The sequence below is a fragment of the Crocodylus porosus genome, unplaced genomic scaffold, assembly GCF_001723895.1.
Source record: "Crocodylus porosus isolate Cpor-Errol unplaced genomic scaffold, CroPor_comp1, whole genome shotgun sequence".
Taxonomy (NCBI): domain Eukaryota; kingdom Metazoa; phylum Chordata; order Crocodylia; family Crocodylidae; genus Crocodylus; species Crocodylus porosus.
The window spans coordinates 9,050,676-9,078,237 of record NW_017728921.1 but is presented as its reverse complement, the minus strand read 5'-3'; the positions used below and the strand labels follow the sequence as shown (position 1 = coordinate 9,078,237).

Sequence of the window (27,562 nt, the reverse complement as noted above, 5' to 3'; positions counted from 1 at the left end):
TCATTTGCTAAAGATGTTATAACCAGCAAGTGTCCCTCTCCTCTCTCCTCTGATTTCTCCCACATAGCTCTCTTTCATCAGCTGACTTATTCCCCCTCTTTTCTTATGTCTTTTGAATAGTCATGAATACACATTTGAATTTTTAGATGCCAAGAAAGGTACTAGACTATCCTATTTAGTGTGACCGGTTCTTACTAGCCACTTGGGGATTTGGGTATGGAGATGGGAAAACAAGTTAAGCTTCACAGGCTTCAAAGGAAAGCACTGACGGGGAGGACCATATACTTTTCTTGCAGGTGAAGGACTATGCAATCGCTTGCTCCTTAGGCCGGAAGCACGAAACAGAAAGATGCACACTTGACCTTTGTGTTCTCAGTTGGTTGAACTCAGTTCAGTATTGCTCTGGTTGCAATTCATATTGAGCTTGAGTTGGATCCTTCTTGTTTGAAATGGGAAAGGATGGATGGCAGGGAGACCTCCTTGACTTGTCCTGCTTAGTGATCATTTCACCTTCAGCACATACTGTAAAGTTCACTGGTTTTGGTGAGCCTTGGGGGGAGATTTGGTGAGCTGAAGATTTGGGTGACTGACAAAGTTGATTTTGAATAGAGGAACTATTCTTTTATCCAATGCATGGTTAACTCATGGGACAAGCCGCTTCAAGAGACAAAAAATACACTGAGATCAAAGCACAGCTAAACATACACGAGTAGCATCCACTGATGTATTAAGGAGGAAAAAAAGAAAAAGTTTTATGTATGCAGTAGAAGGTGATTGCTGGAAGGGATGAGGAAGATTTGTATATCATACTGTAGCATTGAACACTTGCCTCTTATTTTGAATGGCAAGTATTTTAGAGTTGTCTCTGAAGTTTCTGGGCTGGCCTACTGTCAGAGACAGGACAACGGGACAGTTTTGTTCTGCCACGGCAGATCTCAGTGGGTTTAACACTGTCACTGCAGCTTTGAAGCAGTTTTCATTCTTCAGGGAATTCCGTTATTTTAAGGTCTGTTTTCAGTCTGCAAAATTGACCCTAGTACTTTTTTATTCTTTTTTTCCCCTTTTTCTCCAATAAAATATCAAGTCATCAAGATGTGGCATATTTGTATTCGCCTTTCCCCAAGGATATATAAAGTTTTAAAAGCATTTGATGGCACACAGCAGCTTCTTAGCTTCTGGACAAACATCTCCTGAGGTTTCTGTGTATTACTGTCTCTGCTCTGGTTTTAGGGCCTTTCTCTTCCCAGTGTCTTGTCTTTGTCAGAGTCAGACGTGTGGAGCGGTGAACTGGCTTTACATACCTGATCTTGTCTCTTGATGTCACTCTTTATACCCTGTTGAAATAGTTTTTTGAGATTTCTTGGGGTTCGTGTTCTTACTGATGAGAGAAAGCATTGTTAAGACTTCCTAAAAGCACTTTTTTTCCCCCCTGCCTTGAGCTATTGTCGCCAGATTGTTCCTTTGCAGCTCACCTCTTTCATGATATGGTAGGATCAAGCTGGAATGGATTAAGAGAGCATTTTAGTTTCTTTATTCCTATGCCTAAACCTTTTTAATACCTTTTTCTGAGCAAAGATTGTGAAGTGCTCAGTTGTCTACAGAATCAGCCTGGGATGAGTGACAACTAGGAAGGATGTGAAGAATTTTTATTTCCATTATATGACTTTCAGCAGCTATTAAAACTAATTGCTTACAGAGTGGGGGCTGCAGATTTGTACTCCATACATAGGACATTTTGCGGTGATGTCTGAAAATAGAAGACTATCTTCTGTGGGCTGGTCTCTTGACAGTATTCCAGAGCTGGAGCTGCGTGGAGCATCTGCAGATAGCTTTGTAGGCTGTGTGGCAGAAAGCTACCTTGGTTTCTCCCCAAAATCTCTGCCCTGTGACAATGTGATAATATCTCCGTGCTGTGACCATTTGAGTAGGGTGGGCTCAGCAGAGGAGACCATACCCTTACCCTGTCTCTTTAGGTAACTTGAGCTGGCTGCATCCTGAGGGAGGGAGGGAGGGGGGAGACCTGCTCCCTCTGCCTACGGGACTGGTACCTGGGTGAGGGGCATCTACCTGGTGGGCTGGGATCTGCCCGGTAACAGGTGATGTATTTCAAATTGGTTGGCTGACAGCCAACCGGGGCTGGCCTCCACTGGACCGGGTGAATGAGGTCACGGGGGCTATATAAGTTAGGACGGGCGAGGAGGCGGTCTCTTCGGCCATGAGGTGCGGCTGGAGCCATGAGGGGGGGACTCAGAGGAGCATAAACATCTGGAAGGGCCCTCTCCCCCAACAACTCATGAACCAGGAACAGCCGGACACTAGAAAGGATCTCACCAGCCTCTGGATGAAGTGTGAGTAAGCTACTCGAGATCTGATAGATATCTAGCTGGTAGTAACTTAGATGCGTGCTCAAAAGGCTACCTCAGCCAGACTGTTTGCTCTTTAGGATTTCTAGGATATTGCTCAATCTTGTACCCTACTTTCATCCTACCCCTGTAACCAATAAAGTCCTCCTTTGTGACTGGTGTGGGAGACTTATTGAAGGGTGGGTCTAAATTATGCCTGAGAGACCCCTTAGGTCTGCGGACTAAGGGAGACTGTACTTTTTGCCCCTGGACTTGGGGAAGTGTCCCAAGTGCCTGTACTGGGTCGAGTACCCCTAGGACATTAGGCCTGTGTTTCCCCAAGGACACAGGGCCGGGAGTGAGTCCATTCTTGGGGTGGTGGCGGTGACATTACCCCCAGGCTAGCGTATGTGCTCCAGGAAGGGGTTGGGCCAGACATAAGGTGCTCCTAGGGAGGCATTTGGAGCCTGGCAGGTGGGCGGGCGCAGGGAGGTGGGCGGCTCAATGCAGGAGCGCCCCCTACTAGCCTGCCACAGGCTGCTTCTGGGGTGTTTGGTGTCTAAAAAAATCTCTCTTCCCTGCCATGTGCACCCAGCCTCAGCTGCAGGTTAAATGCTGGGGTGTCTGGAAGACCTCTAGCAATAGCCAGACTCACAGCCCTGTGAACCCATGTGCAGAGACTTGGTGTGGAGGAGCTTTATCACCTCAAGGAGTCGCTCATCGGTAGTAGGTTGCATTGCATTTCCTCCCAGTTTCTGTAGTTTGCCCCTCTCCCCACTAGGGTGGCCATGTGTCTGGTTTTATAGAGGACAGTCCAGTTTTCTGGTCTTCTGTCCTCTGTTGATATGAAACCGGACGCCTTTATGCCCTCTATTTTTCGCCGCCGGGCACTGCCCCAGCTCCGACGCCGCCCCCTGTGGAGGCTCCCCTCTTGGCCCGCCAATGACACCGCCACAGCTGCCTGCAGGAGCTCCCAGCTCAGCCTGCCCCCACCACTGACACTGCCGTGGCTGCCAGGGGGGCTCCCCCACTCCCCACCACCATACTCACCCCGTCGACACCACCACCGCTGCCTGCAGGAGCTCACCATGCCTCCCCAGTCCCAGGAGGCACGGATGTTCATCGTGATGGTTACAGTTGCCCTCTATTCTTGAGGCACCTCGATGGCCACCCTGCTCCACACCCTGTAGTGGAAATAAGCATTTCGGCTATAATTTGCAGCAAACAAATGCTCGGACTAACAGATGAAAATATGGAGGGAGGTTAGGAACTCACGAAAGAGGTAGTTGAGGGCGAAAGTTCACATTTTACTTTTACTTAGGGCTGACAAGCAAAGGTCACTGTCAGGGAATTAATGCTCAGGGCCATGTCTGTGGCGCTCAGGGGGCACTGTGAATTTTTTGTTTAAGCAGCCTCTCTGTCCAGTCGCATTTTGGGGGACCTTTTACAGGCCAGAGTGAGTTCAGCAAAATACGCACAGAGCACATTTATTCTGCGAGCCATTTTGTAGCATTTTCCATTTAGAAATTGCAGAGGTTCGAGGGAGCAGGAATCCTGTTGTTGATGGCAGCAGTGGCAGTAGAGTGCGATGGTGGCAAGGACGTTTTACCCTGGAAGAGTCGGACGCAAAATTCAAGAGGGCAAATTGGTCACGATGATCTAGGTATCCCCCTGGATAGAGAGGCAAGGATGCATCCTGGTAATATTGAGGTGAGAAGTCTAAGTGAGGGTGAGGGAGGGTAGAGAGCCAGTGATGCCATGTTACAAACTTGAAGCAGGAGCAGCTGAGGGCTGGTGGACCTTTTTGTTCTCACCATATCCAAGCAATGCAATGGGTTATTTGACACACAGGCATGTATTCCTGCCTCCTCCCTCCAAAAATATCAGTGACATGTTGCGTAAGTGTCTTAGTATTTCTGGACTGGGAGAGCTTTCTCCTTGTTTAACGTAAGTATTGCAATACTGATATGATCGTGGAGGCAAGCATGTCCAAATAGAGCCGTAGCTGTGGGTCCTGATTCACGACTCCTATGTGCTACCACCATACAAGTAATGAACTCTGGGTCCTTTCGAGTGCCGCTCAACCTAGAGGCTATCTGGGCAGTATTAACCAGGCTTTATTTGCTTCTTGCTTTACCCTGGAAATACCATGTTTTTGAAAAAAGACCAGAATATCTCCCATCTATGAGCGAGTGTGAAGAACTTGACTTAGTTTGGGTTCCACGCGCAGAAAGAAATGCAGTGCTTCTATCAAATTAGGTTGTATTAGCTCAGCTGCCGAGGCAGCGCTGCAATGTGCTGAATTAGCATCACTCGCTGAAAAGCTAAATATAGCCTCTCTCAGGGAATAAGGATTTTTTTCCTGATCTGTATTAGGCCGCCTTTTTCCCTTCGGTCCACTGTGACAGCGCGCTGTCTGCAAAAGCCGGCGACGAGTCCTTTCATCGCGGTGTTCTTGTGTGAATTAAAGTTGCACCCCGTTTGGTGTCGCATCCTAGCTGTCTTTCAGAAACAAAGTTCGAACATGTGAAAGCCGTTCAAGTCAACGTTCAGGTCAGCCATGGGTTATACATATCAGAAAATTAAAATAATTTGGCTCCTGAGACAAGGATTTAAACACGTTTGCTCGCAGTTATCTAGCCTACCATTTCCCTCTGCAAAACCTTATATCCTATCGCGAGTCCCTTGTGAGGGATGGGGCCAGAATGGGGTGTTTCACCTTCCTCTACAACAGTAGTAGGGGTAGGGCTACTTGGAAGCAGAGCCCTGCCAATTCTTTAAAGAGGCCTCCAAAAGCAACTGTGCCGAAGGAAGCAAAAGTAGAGCTACGTAGGACCAAGAGACGAACGCGGTACTTGGCTTCTGCACCCCACTGCAAGCTTTGTAATGGGGATCCTGCCTCTGATCTTGAGGATAAGAGAGATGCCTCCCACAGGAACCAGTTTTCACAGCAGGGGAGCACAGAAAGGATGCGTTTAGGGCAAACCTGCACTGCATGCTCCGCCTGTGATCAACAGGAGAGCTCCTCTGCTCTTCATCTCTCCTATCCTGATAAAAGAAGAGTGTTTGCCGCCCTGCTTTTTGGGTCTGAGGGAACTGGATGAAGAACCCCAGTAGCAGCAAGGAAAAAAGGGGCAAAACAGATGTGGATTGACTTTGGGTTGGGGGATAAAAATTGGTGGGGGATGAGCAGCTGGGACCACTTTTAGCACTGAGTAGAACAGGGCAGGCTGAGGTGCTTTGAGGCCAGACCAGATAATCTAGATGCCCCTTCTTTCTCTAAAAGCCATGAATTTCAGGGTATTAAATACTCTAATTTGAACTCTGGACCAAAGGCAACATGTGTTGGGGGGGAGAGGAGGTAGAAAACACTGCATCGCAACATGTAATTTGTTCTTTTGATCTGACACCTCTATATTAAGTATCACTCTTCCTCGAGTATGAGATAAAGTAGGTTTTTGTGAAAATAATGAACAGTAAATCTACCATTAAATCTTCAGGGAGCAGAGTGAGGCCACTGGATCTGTGTGAGAATTACAGGTTTTTCAGATTAACAGGGTTAGGATTCCCATAGGTGCTCTGGGATCCCTCTGCCCTAATGTCACCCTTAACATAAGAAATTTAATGCAGCTCCCAGAGGTCAAGAATCTGACCGCACATGGGGGTAAATCAGGAGTTACTCTACTAAGTCAAAGACGTTATTCCAGCGTAAACGAGACCAGAATCAGACTCATAATCCTGGACTACAAGCACAGGCTGAGAGCTGCAGGTACTTCCCATGAATAGATATTTCCCATGACCAGATCCAGCTAAGTTTATAAAACCCACGGAGGCGTGAAGTACGTAGCCGCACAGAAGTGCAGAACGGACTCCACTGAAATGTAAAATTCAGACTTTTCTTGGGGTCAGAGAAAGTGCCTTTAGTTCTCCCGTGTGCCCGTGCACCTGACATTTCAGTGCTGTCCTTCCATAAAGGGGGGGATACAGCTTGAATACTACTGCCTCCCCTGCAGCGGAGATTTCCTTGCCCCCGCTTCTTTACTATTAGTGTGAGACTCATGAAATCCTGTTGAAAAACAGAGCACGCTGGGATCTCTAAACTAAAATGAACTTGCTCTGTAATGTACTCAGAGCACCCGCAGCCATTCACTTGAAGCATGCAAAGCACTAGCTGGGAAAACCTGAGATCCCTATGCATGTGTATAAAGGCATGACTTGCCCATGTGCCCTCCTCCTCCTTCGCATTGTTCCAGCAGCAGTGGCATCTGTGTAAACAGCCTGCCCAGGTCCAACCTCCAGGAACAGGAAGGGCAGACAGTTTTTGTTCACGAATTGTGGCCCTTTTAACCACTAACAAGGCTTTTAATTACTGCTTGTCACTGTTGTCAGGAGAAGCTGTTCAGCAGCTGCTTATTATTGGCAAGAGAAGTGATTCTAATCGGTTTCTGTTTAAACTCTCGTCCACCACTTCCAGCCCTGGTCCCTCAGTTCCCTTTTGTCCTTAATTCTTAGCCCACAAATGAAGGTGCATTCCTGTCAGCTTTGATTTCTTCCAACAACTAATTAACATTGCTTGAATTCACTCAAATACCTAGTGCCAGCGAAGTCCCTCTGGTAAGGAAATGAGGAGGCAGCCGTCTCCTTCCAAGTCATACCTTCCAGGTAGCAAAAGGCATATTGAATCTTGTTCTGCTATTTGACAGACCTGGGCGTGGGCACCACTTTGAATTGTCCCTTTGTTTCTGCCCAAGCTACACCATGTAAGTACCAAGAGGAGAGCTAGTTCTGCAGAGCGCAGCAAAACATTATTTCCAGGTTGCTGAAGTTGACATTTGCTACAGGGACCCGGTGGATTCCTAAGTGAATCAAACGGTCGGTTGCATGCTGGGAGCTGGAGGTATGGTCAGATTTAACCCCAAAAGAGTGTCTTTCATATATGTAATCCAGGGAAGAGATTTTAACAGATTGAAACTGATATAACAAAAACCAGTTTCTGGTGAGTTTAGATGCCTCGTGTTTTGGGCACCCACGTTATAACACCTTCAGGCCAGATTTTCAGAAAATCTGGAGTAGTCATCCTCTGAAAATGAAGCCCCTAAGGTGTCTGAGTTGGAGGCCTAGGGCTTAAGATGCTCAAAATCACTGCTGACTTATGAAGATCTTGGTCTCTGTTTTTCACCAGTTCAAAAATAAATTGGACTCGAATAGACCCCAAAAGGGATTTTGCAGATGCATACCACTGTCACTTTAGCAAATGCTCCAGACAGGGGTCAGCCAGCCCTTTTCTGTTGCCCCTCTTGATTGCACATAAAGTACATAATGATAACTCAGGTAACAAGGCGCGTAGGACCAGTCAGAGTAAGTTCTTTATCCAATACACATTGAGTGAATGGTAGCCCCCTTATGGCTAATGGTAGCCCAGTACTATTTCTGCCCACCCCCTCCGCACAATTTTCCATGATTTCCTATCTGTTTTCATATAAACCCTCCTTGCCATAAGTAATGCATTGAGCTTGTACACTGTGTGTGTTCTGGAAAATAACTCTGTCTTTATATTAGCTGCAACAGGGAAGAGATTGGAATCTAGGAGCAGATCTTTTATTTTATTCCCATTTATTGCACATGGTGTTAGGCAAGTCTGATGTTATGAAGCTGAACTTTAATCATCCTCTTTAATGAAAAAGATAACTATCTGTAAAGGGTGTCTTGATATTTTTCAGTTTGTGATCTTGCCTCATATTGATTTAAATCATTAATTGAAGCTTTTCTTAAAAAAACAAACTACTTTTTCAGTACTCTGCAGTCATTTCCAAACACCCAAATCCACCTGCGCCACATGTATGTGATAACCAGGGATCCTAAAAATCTGTTCGACACAGAAAAATGTGGACTTTGCAACTTTACAGAGAATCTTTAGAATCACCAGGAAAAAGAAATTAAAACTTAAAATTGAAACTGAAAATAAAATGCTGGCTCCCCAGTCGGAGCCAGCAGTTCTCACGGCCGCTGTGGCAGCCCACTGGGGGGGAAAAGCCACCGGCACACAAGGAAACAGCCACGATGGCGGGCACCCCCCTCCTTCCTCTGCTGCTGATTACCTGAGAGGGCTGCCCATCACAGAGCCCCGCCCTCTCCACCAATCAGCATCAAGGGGCAGGGTTGCATAAGGGGCAGCCCTGTCTGCCAATCAGTGCAGCATGGGGTCACCTGAAGGGCCCATCAATAGTAAAGGGATGGGGCTGCTGTTGGGACCCCTCAGCCAATCAGTGCTGGGGGTGGGGGGGCTCACCATGGAAAAACGTGGATTTTTATGGGTTTATTTGATCTGAAAATGGACTTGTTTTAATCATGGGAAACTAGGATCCCCTGTGATAACATGCACAGACCAGGGATTTCCTAAGGGGGATGAGGCACACTGCCCCTCAGACCATGGGGGAATGGGGGCAAGGCATGGCTGGAGTCTGTGGGTTGGCAGGGGACACCAGGCGTGCGTGAAGAGGGGTCGTAGCTGCCTCCCTCAGCTCCCTATCAACACGGCTGCTGCTAGCCCTGGCTGACCTGGGCCGGGGGGGTTCCCGCAGCCACTGCTACCCCACTCCAGTCTGGGGCTGTGGGATGTGGCTACATGGGGTGCTGGGCTCAGCTGGGGACAGTGGTGGTGCTCTGCAGGTTCTCCTTTCTGTGCCTGCCCCCAGCTGGCGAGGGACATCTGTGGGGGAGAAGTGGCCGGGGAGCAGACGCTGGAAGAAAGAACTTATGTGCTGCCCCTGCTGATCCCTGCTGAACCTGGCACCCCACATAGCTACAGCCTGTAACTCTGGGGCTTCCTCTGCACCCAGATCAGCTGGGGTAGGGGGTGTGACAGCACTGTGGCACACCCCCTGGATCTGCCCCTATGTGATAATAAATAGTAGTCAGGTATTAGAATAGCCAAAGCAAATTATTTCTTTGTGATGAACATTCATGAAGCAAATCAGGAAAGAAGAGTCCGGGTTAAAAATCAGTTAGGGACTTTCTCAAGCTCAGATTTTCCTAAGGTGAAAATACTTAACATGGTACTGTATGGTTGTGTGATGGGGGGTGGGTCTAAGCTGTATAGCAACACTGCCTTCTCACGGCTGGAATAGGAATCATTTAACTGTGAGCCATAGTCCATGCATTGCTAGAAGTTAGTGGAGAGTCATATTGCACACCTCAGTTTCCACAGGGGGCATCTGCCCCTGGGCCTGGCTGCATATAAATTCCATCTGCTTTGCATAAGTGTGCTACCAAAGTAAGTTTTTTCATTGAGATCAGTATCTTGCTCCATAGCAGTAGTCGCATTTTATTTCAGAATAAGAGCTGTTTCTCCTAACATATATGTTTTTTGTTCTTTGAAATAGCATATGCGAGAGGCTGCTGAACGGCGGCAACAGCTGGAGTTGGAGCATGAGCAAGCCTTGGCTGTTCTCAATGCAAAACAGCAGGAAATTGAACTCCTGCAGAAGGTAGGTAGAGAAAATGAAAAGGAAGCAAAATGGCAGTGATAGGGCACAGGTAAAGAAATGGATTTGTAGTCAAACTGAACTTCATCCGAGTCCATCGCAAACTCCAAAAGCCAGCTTCCTATTGTCCAGAGATATTCAGCCTGATTGCTCATTTAAGTAGTAGTGAATGTGTGTTTTTGTCTTGCATAGCTGTGGTCATAGCACTTAAAACCAGAAGGGACCTGTACTTTGACCTGTATGCACAGGCCATTACATTTCACATTTAAAGCCTAGGGCAGCTAGCTCCCCTCTTTGCCAATAGATTTTCATTGGATTTGCCTTTCTTACCTTTTTGTTGAATATATCTAATTGCATATTAGACACTCAGGTCCTCATTAAATACTGTCATATCTGGGCATTAATGTGGTGGGAACCCTTTAATAGATTTGGAATTTAGACATAGTACTACTCTAAACTTGATAAGATGCCACGGTAATATGCCCATAAACAAAGCCAATAACTGCTGCTTGCGGGTGCATTTGCTGTACCATTGTGGTAGAATAATAAGCAGTTATTTATGTGTTGTATGTGTGTGTGTGCAGGTGTGCGCACACTTCTCTTCCTATCATCATGTGTTCATCTAGCCCTTCAATCTTCCGTTGAAAAACATAATATAATTCATCCAGCATTCGTGTTGATGGGAAACCAGATAGGATAGTTCCTCACCAACAAAGTTTATTATGAACCTGTGCAATGCAAGATAGAGAACTATTGATTCAGGTTTCCCAATCATTTATCAAAAGTTCCTATTCTGGATAGATTTTATTAAACTTGTAATGATAGATAATGCAAGGGTTTCTATTACCTGTAATAATATGTTTGCTAGCACTCCAGGAACCAATATTTTATCAGATGACACCAAGAAGACTTATTACTATAGCACAAGAAGAAATATAACTGTACTTCTTGGTACCAAGGGAAGCTTTATTACTTTGCAGCAGATTAATTCACAGTTTGAGCAGACACCACCTGGGCCTTCAGGATCTGATCCAACTCCTGTTCTGAGCAATGTTTACATTAGGACCTGATGAGGTGTATGAATAAATAGTGCTCAAGGAAGGAAGGAGCATAGGACTGAGGTTGAGCACCCTGCCATGTAACTGGTGGGCCAGACTGGTACATTTTGCTAGCTTTGCCATAAGGATTATTAAATTTCACCAATCTGAACAAACTTCATTAATATCTGCAATGGAAACAGAAAGGCAAGTAAAATAAGTTTAGCAAGAAATTACTGACAGCTACAAAAATTTGAGATTCCTTAAAAGGCTCTTCCTGACCAGACTCTGACAAATGTCCCCAGGAGCAGAACAAGCCATTATCTCCCTCCTTACCCCCTTGTCCTTCACTCTGGAGAACTTCTGAACAATAAAAATCACCTCCCTGCTATGCAAGTGAATCCACATTGTCCTTTTCTGACACTCCCTCAACCATCTCTTTCTCTCAGAAGATAGTACCATAGGCAGAAGCTGAAATGCACACACATGCATTTGCACACACACATACACACAGTCACAGTCACAGTCCACCTTCTTTCTGCTGAGGAACACCAAGAACTTTACAACTGTTAGTTAATCTGCAAAGTGCCATGATACCCAGGAAACAACTTCATGGGTAAAATTCTTTATTTAAGGTGCATTAAGGTGATTTAGGCATGTGTCTACATATAGACATGCTAATGTGCATTAAGGCGCATTAAATTTAGGCTGGCATAACTAAGTCGCATTAGCGCATGCGTAGCCGTGTCTACATATGGGCTAATGCAACTTAGCTTTGCCAGGTTAAAAGTGGTATTTGTTTAAGCAGGTATCAAATTTAGGCAGGATTAACCTAAAATCACCATTTTTAAGGTGCATTAAGGGCATGCATGTGTGTACACACACCCTTAATGCTCCTTAAAAATGGAGATTTTAGGCTAAACCTGCTTTAAAAGGTCACGTGTAGACAAGCCTACTGAAATGCAATACAGCATTTTTTTACACTAATCAATAACTGAGGGCAAGAAATACAAACAAAAATGCAAAGAAACCAACTGCACTTGTGATTTGGCCATTGTGATGTGGTGCACTGCTGCATGTGGCATCTGGCTATTTATCCCAGTGGTTATTACTGTATTCTTACAATCGCATTTATACTCACCAATATTAATTTTACCTGTTTATTAAAAGCTTGATACTGTATAATCTTTCCAAATCTATGAACCAAAGGCGTTATATAACCGAAACAATAAAAAACCACTACTAACTCTGGGTGGTCCCATTTACATTGCTTGAAACCAAAGGTAGACTTTTCATTCTGTATCTCCTAAATTGATACCATTTCATTGTAAAATACAGCTGTAGTGATCCACATTATATCCCCAGAAACTCAACTTGGGCAAGCTTGACTTAATCCGCAACTACCTTTTCCTACATACAGACCTGTTCAGTGTATATTGTTTTTATACCTGTTGACTTAAATACATAAAATTCAGATAGTAATTTGTATAAATTAGGACTCTAATCATGAAATATTAAGACTAATGTAAGGCCTTAACCAAATTTCATGGGTATTGAGATTTTAATTACTTTAATGTAGTCTTGTCTGTTGTCCAGTTGTGAAAAAACATGCAGCATTCATTAAAAAATAGTGTTTAATTTACCCTTTTAAATTTCATTATACTGTAACTTACAGCAGTAGTTCCCTATCTGACCCAGGGACTGCCCATGGTTTACAAAGCACTTCCCAGTGGCTTGCAAACAGCTGCTTGTTTGGGGAAGGATTAATTAGTTAATAGCTTTAAAGAGTTTTACAGATGTAATGCATCATACATGGGCTGAGGTCCCATCATACATAAGTGCTTTGTTGAATCAGAGCCTAATTGTTGATGTTATTAAATTTAAGCTTCAGGACTAAATGAGTGATGGGAACATAAATATGTTCATTTTGTCTTTGACTTGCTAGTGGCAGAAAACTTCTTCCACTTCATAACCATTATGTCCTTCAGGCATTTATCTTAAATATTGCTTCCAGTCTGTGGTATTAGTTAAATAATCATATATTATTACAGTGAACTGCAGCATTTTTATCAGCAGTTCAGTGCTATTTTTTTTTAACAGAAAGCACCCTTATTTAGCTTAATATGAGTTCCTGCTAAACATTAAAACGATTTAAAATGTATACTTATATGTTTGTTGTTATTGTTATATGTTGTTCCCATCCTCAATATAGCAAAACTATGCTCCAAATAACATGTCCAGCACTAAATTTCTTGTTGAAAACAAATTTTCAGTTAACTTGGTTGACTTCAGCTGGTACTTACAAGGCTCTGCGATATACACTGCCGGCTGAATATCACTCTTCGCTTAAATTAGCTTATTCCAAAGTTATCATTTTATTACTAAGATCCTTTCATTAAGATTAAACATTTAAAAACGCAGAACCATTAATTAAGGTTAAGGTTCATACAGTATTTTGAAACATTAACATTTTATTAATGCTATTTAATGCTCTTCTAAGTCATATGCAGGTACAGAGATTATCATGAACTGCTGTGTTTGTTACTCGGAGTTTTAGTGTTGTAACATTTGGGTGTCCTCATCCTAATTTGAGTGACCAGCATATTTTCCAGTGCTTCAGCAGTTCTGTTCTTAGCTGTTATTTTATTCAAGAAGACTCTGTACAGAAGTGGAGTAAGAGGTAGCCAGACAAATACACTGTTGATTTGTTGCATTTTAAGTGATGCTGTCAGCATAGCGATGCCATGAAATTGATTTAGAAAGAACCCGTTAATTTATTGCATTTCCTTATGTATTCCAGCTGCCAATTGCACCACTATAAATTGTAGAAATAAATATGAGCTTTATGTCATAGGACCTTAAAAATTAGGTTCAAAACGTCCCATAGAATTTCTCTCTCAAAACTAAATAGTAAAGAGTTAGTCAGAGTCCATTCATAGTGCCTGACAAAGTAGGCAGTCACATATGATCTTGAGCCCCACCCCGGACATTTTTAACCTAATTTTTAGGAGAGGCAGTTAGCCATGTTAATCTGAAGTCCAGCAGAAGGCAGGGCAGGTGTCACTTAAGGCCCCTTCTACACATTACGTGTATTATGCAATTACCTGGTTAACTGCACAATTAATTTAGACCAACTACACATGCAAATAAACTATCACACCTTTAAAAAGGTCCAGTCAGCTATGAAGTTAGAGCTGGAAAGTGTGTAACAATCCAAATTTACTTTGCTGCAACTTCAAGCCATTGGTCCACATCCTCCTCTCTGAAGAAGAGTGAAAATGTGCATTGCCTCTTCTTTATGGCGGCCCTTCAAGTATGTGAAGACGGCTATCATGTTCTGTCTTAAGCGCCTTTTCCGCAAGCCTAACATGCATGCTCAGATCCTTCAGTCTCTCCTCATATAACTTGCCTTCAAAGTTTTTGATCATATTTGTTGCCTCTGGAACCTCTCTAACTTCTACACATCCTTTTTAAAATGTGGAGACCAGAACTGGATGCAGTACTCCAGATGAGGTCTAAGCAGTGCCAAGTAGAGAGGCACTATCCTGCGTCCCTCCATTCCTGTGTCTTGCACCTAATGCTTCTATTGATACAGCCCAAAACTGCATTGGCTTTTTATGCAGCTGCATCACACTGCAGTCTCTTACTGAGTCTGTGGTCTACCAGCACGCCCAAGTCCTTTTCCGCAGAGCTGCTCCCATTTTGTATTTGTGTTTTTAATTATTCCTCCCAAAGGGTAGCGCTTTACACTTGTCCGCATTGAACTGCATCCTCTTAGGTGTTAAACTGGTCTGACAGTAGGTACAACAGAAATAAATGGGTGCTAAATTTTCTTGGGGAGAAACTAACAGTAACTCATGACTTGATTCTGTGATGGGCTGCACATATTGGCCCCAGTCCCAGAAAGCACTTAAGTCCATTTCAGTGGGACTCGGGCTTGCTGATGCCAAAAGTAAACTACTCACTTTAGTGCATTGGGACCTCTTGTGTTTGCTCTTTTGCTAGATCCCATCCTCCTGGACTGTGATGAATTTGGGACCGGACCACTATAAAGTATACCATTTAGCGGTCTTTTATAAAATATCGGCAATTTATGTGTTTGTTCAGTGCCTGCTTCTGTTCTTCAACTCCGTGTACAGCGCACAGGATTCTCTATTTATATTTGTTTTAAACTTGGTTGCACTTGATTTTTTTCTGAATAGAAGCACATAAAACTGTCATTTAAAAGCACCCTTTTCACGCAAACACGACTGTGCTTAAATTAAAGCAGACTTAATGTGGCATGAGAGTAACCTGCTTTCTTCCTTTTTCTGTTATTGTAAAAAAGGCTCAGGTTGAGGCCAAGAAAGAACATGAAGGCGCAGTTCAGCTGCTAGAGGTAAGAAAGCCATCCTTTGCTTGTTGTTATATGAGCTCTATTCCAGCCCCTCCAGTATATAGTGGCCTCTGATAGACTGTAGAATCGGTGGGGAAAGACTCCTCTTCATTTTTAACTTACCTATGTGATGGAGGATGCAGTTACAGCTCAGTGGCTAGAGCACTGAACTGGAAAGCAGAAATCCTGTGTTCCCTTACTCTCTCTGTGGCTCTGTTTCTACAAGACAGAGATTGTGATACCTTTCTTTATATTCTGCTTTGAGACCTACTGAAGATGAGGACCATAGTATTTGCATTAGTACTGCTTATATACTTTTTTCCATTGCAACAGAATCAAAGTTTCATTTACAGATAGTGGCCAGTAATGGTAAAGGGAGGACTGCCCTGGCAACGCATGTCCATCAGCCTTCCTACTATTTACACATCAAGAGAAGAAAAACAAAAATGGACCTACAAAATCCCCTTCATTTTTATTATAAATCGGGCTTCTTAACCATAAATCCCTTCATGTTACCATGTTTTCATCCATTCTTCCCATCTTTAAAGTTGCGTATAATCATAGAACTGAAAGACTTAGCATTTTTACATGGGATTTTCAAAGGCATTCAGTATCATCCTAACTCTGCTCCCACTGAAATCAATGGTAAAACTTCCCCTGACTTCAGTGTGAGCACATATAGGCTAACAGTAGCATTGTTTAAAAACCCCACTCACAACTCAGATATAGATATGGTTGGCTCAGTGTTTTCAGTAATCCACATGTTTCCAATAGGAAATGTTTTCAATGCTCAAGTTTCAAATGCTCAAGCTAGTTAACTGCACATATTATTTAATTACCTATAGTACTTGGCAAATTTTAACTGCCACTTCTGTAAACATGTAATGGCATGTCAAATTATAAGCCAAGACTTTCCAAACGGACTAGTGATTTTGGGTGACCCTCTAGAGATATCATAAATGACCCTGATTATCAACGAGTGCTGAGCTCTCACCCTCTGCTCTCAGAGCATACTAGAAAGATTATTGCATTGAAAAATGTAAATGCCTTGAATATTGAGAGATAATTCAGGTAGTCTGACTGGCTAATTTACAGTGTGCTAATTGCCCTGTACAGACTAAGACAACATCCATCCATAAAAACTGAAAATCTATATTAGTTTCAGTGGCAGCTCCTCATAGCAATGATGACCTTGGCAGAGGGCATTTTCTGGGGATTGATGAGTAGCTGTGTTTATCGACCCTCGGTTGCACTTCCAACCTTCTGTCTATTCAAGCTGGTCATTAATCCACAAGAAAGTCTTTAGTGATACAGTCACTTACGGTTTCAGAAAATATAGTGACTTTTTTCTTGTGTAAAACTGACATACAGAATAAGAGCCTGATCACTGCAGATTTAGCTGTACACTTCAGCTGGGGCAGAGCTGGATTTCTGAGAGTGGATTAAAACTTGCCATCACTCTGGGGTCACTTACATATAGTTTCAAATTAAATATATATGTCATTATTTTGTTCATGCAACCAAATTAAATGTGTACCAAGTTACACTGCCAGATTTGAAGGTTGTTTTATCCTCCTGTTGTAAGGGCCTTTTTGTCTCCCCTGGCTAGATGCTCTGGCATGCAAAAAGGCCAGGATAGGTGGCAAGGAGAGGCAGGAGGCAGTTGGAACCAATCAGGACTTTTTGGATGACTTATTTTTGGATTTGGTCTGAAAATGCCAAAATGTTGAAGCCAAAACTTTTTTGCTGGAAAGTGTCCATTTCAATGAACCTCTTGTTTCAATTTCATTTGGGAAAAAAATGTCAATATAGTTGCAGAGTCACTTTCTGATATTACTGATTCAAAATCAGTCGCTTTCTTATTCTGGCTTGAAACAGCCTTTTATTTCAAAATGTAAACTACCTGTAAACAATACAAATACAGTCTCAAAATCTAAATGAAATTTCTTACAATGATCAAGGTATTTTATTTGATCAAAACCTGACTTTCTTTCTTTTCTTTTCTTTTTTTTTTCAAGATTGTAGATTTGCAATTTCAGAATTTCAAATGCTCCTTGATTTGGGATTGAGACACTTTTCAGAGTTTTCCTGGGATGGGAAAAAATGTTTTCAGCCCAGCTCCAGCAAAAGCCTGCTTGAGGTTACTTCAGGCTACTGAGCATCCCTCAGCTCCTATTTCACTAGAAGCTGAAGGTGATCAGCACCCTAATGAGATCTGCTGCATGATCCTGTGGCAGCCAAGACATTTATGGTGCCTTGGTTCTGTATTGTTAAAACACTTGGGGTGCTGTGAGGAGGTCCCTGTGGCAGGCATTAACAATACCTCTAAGGGAACATCAATATGAGTCAGTGCAATTCTGGTCCTAACTTTCCATTGTACATACTGTCCCTCCAAGTACAGCAAATGCTACAAGACTGTTGACCAAAATAGCAAAATGACGCACCAATGCAGCCAGATTTCTTTCTCTTGTTGTTCTTTTTTGTTTCATACATAATGGATTGTCAATGATGAGTAGCAAACTGTTCTTTTCTGCCTTAGACCAACATGACACAAGGATGTTATGAAGTAATAACCATTTAATAATACATAGGTTCATCAGGAACATACAGTGCCCATATAAATAGATTGGCTGCAGCTACCTAGCAACTTGCCAGTGCTCAATTTGGTAAAGAGGATCTTAAGAATGTCTTAGCACTAGGTTCTGGAAAGAAAAATCATCTTTAGTTCTTTTCTTTTGTCTTTTCTTTTCTTTTTGCCATAATCTGTTCTTCCATTCATGTACTTGCCTCCTCAAGCACTGATGGAAGAAGAACCTTCTTAGTGCAGTAATCACCTGTAGAAAAAAGATTGTTTCTTTTATGTATTGTTTCCTCTAAAAGCTCCTTCTTCCCCAGGAAATGCTTTAGTCATATGCTTTCATTATTATCATATATATGAAAATTGATTTTAACAAATATAAGATAATAATTTAATATTTGGTGGAAAGTATATGATGCAAGAGGAAATAAGTAGAAGCAAAGCAGACAAGTGATCATTTATACTTTTTGAAACCTAATCGAAGTTTCTGTTTATCTAATTTGTCTGCTATCTCCGTTTTGCGTAACCCCATTAAACAAAGTTTCTTAAGCTTTTGCTTTCTATGGCCTATTAATTTTACCATTGTTTTTATTTAACCCTTAAGATTCAAGATCAGCAGCAATATTGATTTCTGAAGTATACTGTTGTGCGGTTTGCTTTTAATGCATGTTTTTCACATGTGGTAACTGTTTCAATGTATTTTGTTTTGAAATGTTTGGAAAAAAGTGCTCAAACCTGTTTTTTATTTCTTTCTTTATTTCACATTTCTTTGTTTACTGTGACTTGTTTGGAATCTATTGTTTTGCACTTCACCCAGAACACCTTGGACAGCATGCAGGTATTTTAGGGCATAAATTCTCCCTTCCCTGTACGTGACAGTCCTCCCCACCGTTGCATGGAATACATGCTAGAACCATTGTTATGCAAGCATGCTTGGCATTAATCTCTTTAAAGCCAGGGAAGACGGCAAGTCAAATCACTAAAGCCAGCAGTACTTCCTGCAACAGATTATTCTGTGAACGGGGCATGATGGCAGCTCAGCTAGCAAACCTGAAGTGACGTTCTTTACGAGCATGCCCAGTAAGAATGGTTCGAGATTTTATGCACAGTTGCACCTTTCAGATTGTGTGGATTTTGTCTAAATTCAGATTGCCTTTTTTTGTTAACACAAAAGGAATGGTTTTACAATGCAGTTTCTTGAAAATGTGTTTTCCTGAGGTGGAATTATTGAACCCTGCACCCTAAAGCAACTCCTGCTACTGGTAAAGTTAAACTGCAGGACTTTTGTGATAAGTCTGAATTCATACTGTCCACCTTAGCTGGTTGCTCATCTCTTCTTACCTCCACCTGTTGCGTACAATAGATGTCTTGATGACAGAGATGAAGTCTGCTTCGTTCTAGATTTCAGAAGATGCTTTAGATTTTAGAAAAAAACACTGTGCGCTTGCACAAGAAGCTCGGCAAATAACAGGGGAAATAGTTTTTATCCAGCCTGCAGGTCACTATTTACCATACTGCCATGTAGCCTGGCACAATAAGCAGTCTCTGATTTAGAGGGAACTGGAACTAGCATTTTAGGGCTTGGGTAGATTGAAAGAGTTATAGCATTGGTTAAGAAATCACTCCTATGCAGAGGGCAAGCACAACATATAAAGGGATGGTTGTGTTTTGCATTGACTTGCTGCGCAGCCACACATTATTGTTGGTAAGGAACAAGGAGACGCATTCGCAGGAATAGGGCTAAGTACAGACATTTGGGGAGGTTAAATTGGTTTCAGAATGGCCTCCCAATTTAAATTCAGCTCGTCCCAGTGCTGACCTTACGCTTACAGACCTGGTCTCAGTGATCGGCAATCAGGCTGAACCTATAACTGTACAGAAGTTCCACATACAGAAACCGGTCTAAAAATTGCAGAACCTGGTTTAAGATAAACCTGGATCTATGTAGATCAAACCAGTGCGTGAAACTTTTGTACATTTTTCCTGTGCAGCCTTAGGGCTGGGAAAACCCCGCCACTGGCCCCAGCCCCAGGGTTCCTCTTTTCACCCCCTCCCCACCGGGCTATTTTTTGCCTCCACAACCAGCCATTCTGAATCCCCATCCCACAAGCTGCTTTGGATGCAAGCTGCTTTTATCGGCTTTCACCAGAGCCAAGCAAGTAAGTCTTGGTGGGGAGAGGGGTCAGGGTGTAGGTTCACTGGGTGGGACCCCACACCACCCGTGGGTTGTGCCTGCCCCCTCACCCCACCCACGGGTTGTACCTCTCACCCATCCCCTGGCCCCCCTACTACTCCCCCCCATCTTGACTTACGTGCTATCAGTCGGTAGTTTTGAATTGATTTAACCTTCCCTTAATGCCCCCGAATGTCTGTACTTAGCCGTGGGGACTTTAACAAGTAGCTGCTCTTGGAACTGCCTAGCATGACTCTTTCCCTGCAGAACTGAACTGGGCACCCAGGGCCTCTAGTTCTGCAAACCTTTAGGCCTGCCCTGGCATGTGAATAAAAAACGAGAATCCAAGCTCATTCCACTCATCAATGCCAGAGGTAGGAGAGGTGCGCTGAGGCGAGCTCTACCCTGCCCTTGCCATGCACCGTAATGCTCAAGGTATATCGGCGAGCAGCCTCTTGGCTTACAAGCATCTCACATTGGATCCTATTTTAATTCCCCAGCTTCAGCCGAAGCTCTCAAATCTGAGGCCAGTAGAACATAAAACCCTAAACTGGACCTGAGTGGTGAAAAATCCCCTTTCCCACCTTTTGTCAGTTTTGGCTTTTTGGGAAAGAAATCTTTCCAGATCTCAAATAAAATATAGCCAACAGCATGAGTCCTAGAGGAGGGCTGGGAGGATGGAGGTGGAATAAAGCCCAAATGACTGCAATCCAGCAATGCGTGGGAAGCTCTCCTTCTATCCCCGGGGGTTGCGAGATTCTGTCTTCCTGGCACAATTTAACAAGCATGGGGGGACTTTGTTACTGAAATTTTTAACTTTTGTTTTAATCAGAGATTTTCTGTTTGTTAAACTTTCATCGAACTTGAGTGGAAACTGGTTTCACATTTGGGCTCCTTAAAAAAAATTCTCATTGACTTCAGTGAGTGGTGGACCAACCCCCTGTGCTGAGGGCCCACATTTAAATAGCTATTAGTCCTTAGGTAGGTACTGTGGATGGGACTGATTTTATCCTCTGAGCTTAAATCCTTTTGCAGTACAATAAGATGGTACCTCTTATATAAAACACATAGTCTGTGTTTCCACAAACTATGAATAGTGCAATAGTTTGTACTTGCTTATGTCTAACCAATTTTTGCCCTTCAAGCTAGCATAGTAGAGTGCAAAAAACTAACATTGAAGCTGATGGAAGATATTTGTTGCTTTGTATTACACAAAAACCTTTAAACAGGTTTTCAAATTGGAGCAAGCTTGAAATAAGAATGCATTTTTCATTTATATAAAAATGGATTGGGCTGCTGGGGACTCCGTATACTTATATTTGTTGTTAATTCACCATATTTGCACTGAGTGTCTCCATCATACTCCAATTTCAGTTTTATCCTCTGAAGGAGCTCAGAAGATCCTTTCTTTCTCTTTACTGAACATTCATGCCTTCTGAGGCTTACCCATACCTCAACATCTTTATGACTTGCTAATCACTAATTATCCTATAGGAGGATTATTTATAAAACTACTGTTATTGGTGAAAATATAAAAACAATATATATATTTACTTCACTTCTTGACATATGAATCAGCTAAAAATAGAGTCTGTTAGCCAGGTAGATCCCTGCCGGCTTGTACACCTTCCCTGTTCTCTCAGGGTTAAGGGCATCTGTACTTACACTTATGAAACAAATTAGAAAGCGACCTGTCTCAGAGTGTAGCATACAAAGATCCTCACGTCTTCCTACTCTTGACCAAATCCTACCCTGTTTTGAAGAACTAGACGCCGAAATGAAGCAGCCAATTTTTTTTGAAAGTGCTGAGCGTTTAGCCGGCTGTGTTGTTTTCATTTTTTCAAATCTGGTCACTTCATTTAAGCGCTCAAGTGAAAGCATATCAAACTGTTTTGAAAAGGTGGCCCCTGTGCAATGGATGCAGATAGTGGAGGCAGTTGCAACACATCACATCTGGGAAGGTGATCTCAGTTCCTGCAGTTACTCAGTGGCTGCATCTACATAAGAGGCGGACTGCGCAGTAACCACCGGTGTTACTGCGCCGTGCTGTCTCTGCATGGTTTTTTCCAGACATTACTGCACAGTGGCAACGAGCGACTGCACAGGAGAGGTACATCACGGTTAGTGCCTGCCAGTGCTACCACTTGCTGGTGATGAGCTACTGTGCAGTAGACGCGCCCAGTGAGATGCAGTAATCTGAAGACAGAATTTGATAAGCAGCAATGGGTGCATCTACATGTGCGCTTTACTGTAGGTGGACTAATTAGCTCTGCAGTAAAGCGTCAGTGTCTACACAAACACCAATATTAGGGGACAGTTAATTAACCCCACCGGAAGATAGTACTGTCAGAGACTGTACTGTTTTATACTGGAGTTATTAACTGTGGTGAAACATGCATGTAAATGCTGACCCAGGCATAAATTGCTCCCTGTCAGCCCAGGCAGCACGGGGCCAACATCCTGCCTGCTGCCTAGCCACATGGCTCTGCACTTAGGGCACTCTTGTGCCCAGCCAGACCCTCCACCACCCGATTCTGTCACCTGGAGCCCGGGACTGACCCCCTGAGCCTGCTGCCAGCCTGGGGCTGCTCCGCCGTGGCTCCAAGTGCTGCTGTCCCAGACACGCATGCAGATGCTATGCCTGGGAGCGGTTAACTCCGGCATGAACTTTTCCAGAGTTTATTCTATTGCCTTAATAGCACATGTAGATACGCCTCGTATGTATGAGAAATCTTCCAAGCTCTGGGTACAAATGGTGACTACACTATAAATAGCAAAGGAAAGCTTGAAAGAACTCATGCGAATCATATCACTGGGTCTTTATTTTTGTGTATTATTAATCCCTACATCCTTAGTGGAAGTTTTCCTTGCCACTGTCTCTGTCCCTGGCAACTTTGTCAAATGTAAAATCCTTTGAAGATGAAAAGTGCTGTATAAGACACTAAATATCCTTTTCTTATCACCGCGCACCTTAGGATTCCAGCCAAATGTTTGCTGTGCTTTAGGTGCCTTTCCTATTCAGCAGGTTATGTAAAAACGATTTATCAATAGGGAATATGTCCAGTTTAGTCATACCTGTATTGGAGTTTTCTATAGCTCCTATCCATTCTCAGGTAAAACAGATCTTTCTGCCAAGGTCTGCAAGGGAATTTTAGGGTCATTTCCTTTGACAGCTTCTCTTTCCCTGGCAGAGAAGACTTTCTTTTAGATATGCTTTTATTTTTTTTTCTTTCCCTCATCTATGAATTTTGTGGGCTAGGGAGAGTTTTACAAAAAACCAAGAAGTATATTCTGCAATACGTCTGAAGTTGATAAGACTCTGACTTATGGAAATGATTTCTGAAGTTCAGCCCTCCTCAACCCAGAACAATTTGTCTCCAGTTTTCTCACAATCTTGTCAGCTGTACGCTCCAAAAGGAGCACCGTTTTTAGAGAGCTGCATGTTCAGATGTTGCTGGTGCATCTGGGTCCTGACCTGCGGCTGGCACTGAGGATCAGCGCGAAAGCCTAGAAAGAGCAATGAACGGCGCCAGGAGCAAGTGGAAGGAGCAGTTTGCAGAGCTGAGCTGGGCAGCACATTTTGCATGGGTTGGAGCCTCACTCTTGTTGCCCTCTTTGGATTTGGACGCAAGGAATTTCACAATGACACATGCGGGCAGGAAATGTAGAGTTTCCTAATGAGGCATTTTTCATCACTGATGTTCGTCTAAGCCAAGTTTTTTATTGCACAGGAATTGGAGAAGGGCACCAAGGGCTAATTCTCTCCTTCAGCCTTACCTGGGTGGGGCTTGAGCCAGCTCCTCTTCGTTCAGGTTTCTTCTAGGCTGGGTGACGTTCTAGTAACAGTGTTGGTTATATCTGCGGGAAATTGGATAAGCACCTGGGTGTCTTCTGTGTATTGCTGGAAGCAGTGTTTGTGGCACCACAATACTTTGAGAAGGCTCACTTACATATTGAAGAGATCAAAGGACAGGGTTGTCCCAGGAGATATCTGCAAGAGACAGTTTTTGAGGTAGAGGCAAAGTTGCCAGATACCACCGTCTTTGGTCCTGTTGGAGAAAAATGCCTGATGGTGCCGCACCTTCCATGATGGACATTTTCTACCCACAGGCCAGCAGTAGCACGTGCCTTGTGTGTGCATAGAGGCCAAGTCATATACGTTCCTAGATGTGGCTTCCCCCCCAGGTTCATCTTTTAGTAGCACTAGGGCTGCCCCTGACCCGTGTAGCCATGTGAAGTGTAAGTGGGGAGTATCCACTATTCAAGCCGCTGGCAAAAACCACATTGTTGGAGCTTGGTGGCCAGTACCACTACTATCAATGATTTTATCTAGGAAATGGGAGGGCATCGTGGTAACTGGAGAGGGGCTAAATATGTTAACTGGTCTATTGCCGGCTAGGTGTGCTTCTCTGAAGAAAGTGTAGGTGGTTTCTTATGGCACTGGACACAGTTCTCAAAATGTAATTATTCCTGTGTAGCTCTACGATATTATTTGAAATACATCAGCGGGTTTGTAGACAACCACGGGACACGTTCCTGTCTGGAGAATGCCACAGCCGATCCGTTCATTTCAGTAAGCACTGCAGTGAGCTTTGACATTTAGCATCCTTTACTTAGACATTTTATTTAGCTTTGGAAGAGCCAAAGAATTAGATTAAAATCAGATCATTGTAAATTTTATCTACGCAGCTTTTCAACATGCAATAGAAACCGTCAGGGCAACAAAAGCACTTTTTGTTCATGAGATTGTTATCTCAATCTGTAGTTGTATAAATTCTGCAATCAGAATAGCCACAGTGCTGTTTAAAGCAGGTCTGACCCCAGTGTCTTGTCATCTGGCCTGTGGGGCTCCCCACGGATCTGCAGCGCAGCCCCACAAGCCATGGCCCCACGTGCTAGATCAGGTATGGGCTCCAGTTTTGGTGCGCAGATGCCAGGCAGGGGCAAGTAAGGGCTCCTGGAGCCTGATCCTTGCCAGGAAGAGGTGGTGCAGGGCCCTGGGGCCTGTTCCAGCCCATGGACCAGCCCCGCACCATTCATCTGGCCTGTGGGGCCAAACCTGTGAGCAGCACTGGTTTACAACCATCTTTGCATGTGCTATGAACAGTCATTTTTTCCATAATTTTTCTCTTAAGGCATATTTAAAAATATGAATACATTTAAGAGGTGGTGACAAGAAAACAGTGTTCCTGCTTTTTAGCCATGTTTCAGTTTTGAGTCTCAGTTTTCCAGTGCTCAATCGGATCTATCATTTTCTAAAGGTCTACTTTAATTCCTACATATCTTTTGTAATTGGGATGAAATTCCTCCTGGTATAGAAAGCCAGGAAACATTCTTTGCAACATGACAGTCTTTTTAAATAGGATTTTGCTGCTGCACAGAGCTCCTGGCTTTCTTGGCTGGAGCGAGTGTGACTTTTAACATTTAATAGTCAAAAGAGCAGTTGCTTAAAGTTAGGAGCTTTGCAAGTACGCAGAGTTGTCAGTCCTTGGTTTTGTTGTAGATCTCTCCGTTTTTTGCCTTGAAACCTCCAGCTTTGTGTAAATATCAGACTTTTGAACCGCATACACTTCTAGTTCTCTTGGTTGTAGAGAGAGCCATGAATGTGAGACTTATAATGGCTCTAACCCCAATGTGCAAATAAGAATCTCCCCATATTAATGATTTGTTTAAAAAAACCCAAGCCTTGCCTTTTTTGTGTCAGTCTCATGATTTTTGGGGACTAGCTCATGCAAGCTGAGAAACTCAGAATCTTTCTCACGTCATATTGGGATAGCCGATTGCAAAACTCTTCCCTGCAAGGACTGGGTTTCTAACGATCTAAATCATTTTATTTATTGGTGTGGTCCATATGCTTTCTGCTTAAATTGTATGTAAGAGCCTTGTTGCCAGTTATCAAGTAGTTGCTAATGAGCGGCAAAGTAACCCAACAAAAAGGCTTATGTGGGGAGCTAACAGTGGGAGAATAAAGAACAAAAAGTAGTCACTTCGTATAAAACTCACACCATCTCTGTTCGCTCAAATTGTTCTCTCCTACTCGGTTTCGGGTACGAACATCAGCCAAACATGTTCGGGCCTCTATAACAAATTGAATTTGATTTGCATATTGTGAATTTGAAGAGATTGACTAAACTTTGAAAATGTATTGCATTCTTTCGAAATACTTTATTACCAAACAAATGAGTATTCCATTCAATACCGGGAAGTTAGGATGTGTATATGCATGCGTTCTTTGGGGGTGCATGTGGAAAAGACAAGAGATCATTTTCAATTACTTGAATTTACAGTGATTGGGGCACTGGAATGCATTGCATCACTTTTCCATAAGCCATATGGTTGTTTTTGTCACAGTGAGGCATATGGATGTCATATAGCTATGGTTTCATGCAGAGATTTGCTGTATTCTTTGTGCAATAAGTGGAAAATTCTACTTTTCCAGAAATAAATAAATAAGAATCCAGTATAGTTGAACGGGCGAAATAAAATAAGTCTAATTCCTATCTAGCCCCCCTTATTAATACAGCTGTTTTACTAGGAGTGTAGAGGGCAGAGGGGTTAAATGTGGGAAAAGAATGGTTTCAGGATAAAATATGAGATTAGGAAATAATGTATCAGAGCCTGGTAGAGCTGCCCTGGGTGAACGCTGGGATCCCTGGGCCTGTGCTGACCCTCTGCACTTTGCATTTAGTGCAAGCACATCCTTTGCCTGAGCTCCAGCCCCATGGATATTCTGGATTTACGTTCACTTCTTCAGGGATGGACGATATTTTAAGCATACATGCTGTTCATTTTGCTATCAGAAGGAATTTACCAATCAGGAAACCACATGCATTTTCCCCGTCTTTCTGAGCAATCTTTGTGTCCAGGTCAGAGCCCTCTGAAGAGTCCAGGATCTCTCTGATAGACGTGCTCTCTCCTCTGAATCATAGAGAATTTGTCTGTCTCCCTTACAAGTAGTTTCCATTGTTCTCTGTTGGTGCCCTGGGTTGTAAAAGTGCTTCCCTATTTCTTTTCCTTATCCAAATTCCCCATGCTTCTGTGAGTCACTCCTGATGCAATATACCAGAGTTTCTCGAAGCGTGTTTTCTCTGCACAGTTAATTCAGACTCGTCCTTGAGTTTTAGCTCAAACCACCGTGTGTTGCATACAGAACAACTTCTGGCCCAGGTTTGGAGGCATTTTAAGCCTCACTGGCCTGTCTGAGGTTGAAGATTAGAAGCTAGATGCTGCTTTCACTTGGCCTCGAAAGAACTACTTTAAAGTGAGGATACCAGCAAATATCAGGCAAGTGCTGATAATCCTCCGGTGCGTCTCTCACCGGTCCACCCAAAAGACAGACAAAGTCATTTGCTATTGACTCCATTGGAGAAGAAGCCCAGAGCATCTCAGCACAAAGAAAGATGTGCTTCTCAACACACGTGGCCAAGGGCAGGATGGATAGGTACATTAATGCTGGGGTAGCTTTGCTGTGGGAATACCTGTACTCTGGGTAGGCTAACCCAGATGCCAGTCACCCAAGTTAAATGTGCAGTGAAAACAGGTTCCAACTTTTAGACCCAGTGGGCACATTCAC

General features: G+C 43.3%; 1 protein-coding gene across 11 annotated transcripts in view; it reads left to right on the top strand.

Annotated features, from left to right (window-relative positions):
* RIMBP2 (RIMS binding protein 2) overlaps window positions 1-27,562 on the top strand; it is a 212,782-nt gene that overhangs the window by 114,675 nt on the left and 70,545 nt on the right. For 7 of the 11 annotated variants that reach the window (XM_019538956.1, XM_019538953.1, XM_019538952.1 and 4 more), the window contains exons 4-6: window positions 9,725-9,829; window positions 15,191-15,241; window positions 18,634-18,654. In XM_019538956.1, coding sequence (XP_019394501.1) covers window positions 9,728-9,829; window positions 15,191-15,241; window positions 18,634-18,654 — 174 coding nt within the window. In that variant the 5' untranslated portion in view covers window positions 9,725-9,727. The remainder of the gene's footprint in view (window positions 1-9,724; window positions 9,830-15,190; window positions 15,242-18,633; window positions 18,655-27,562) is intronic. The other 4 variants (XM_019538951.1, XM_019538959.1, XM_019538955.1 and 1 more) reach the window with 1 other exon arrangement.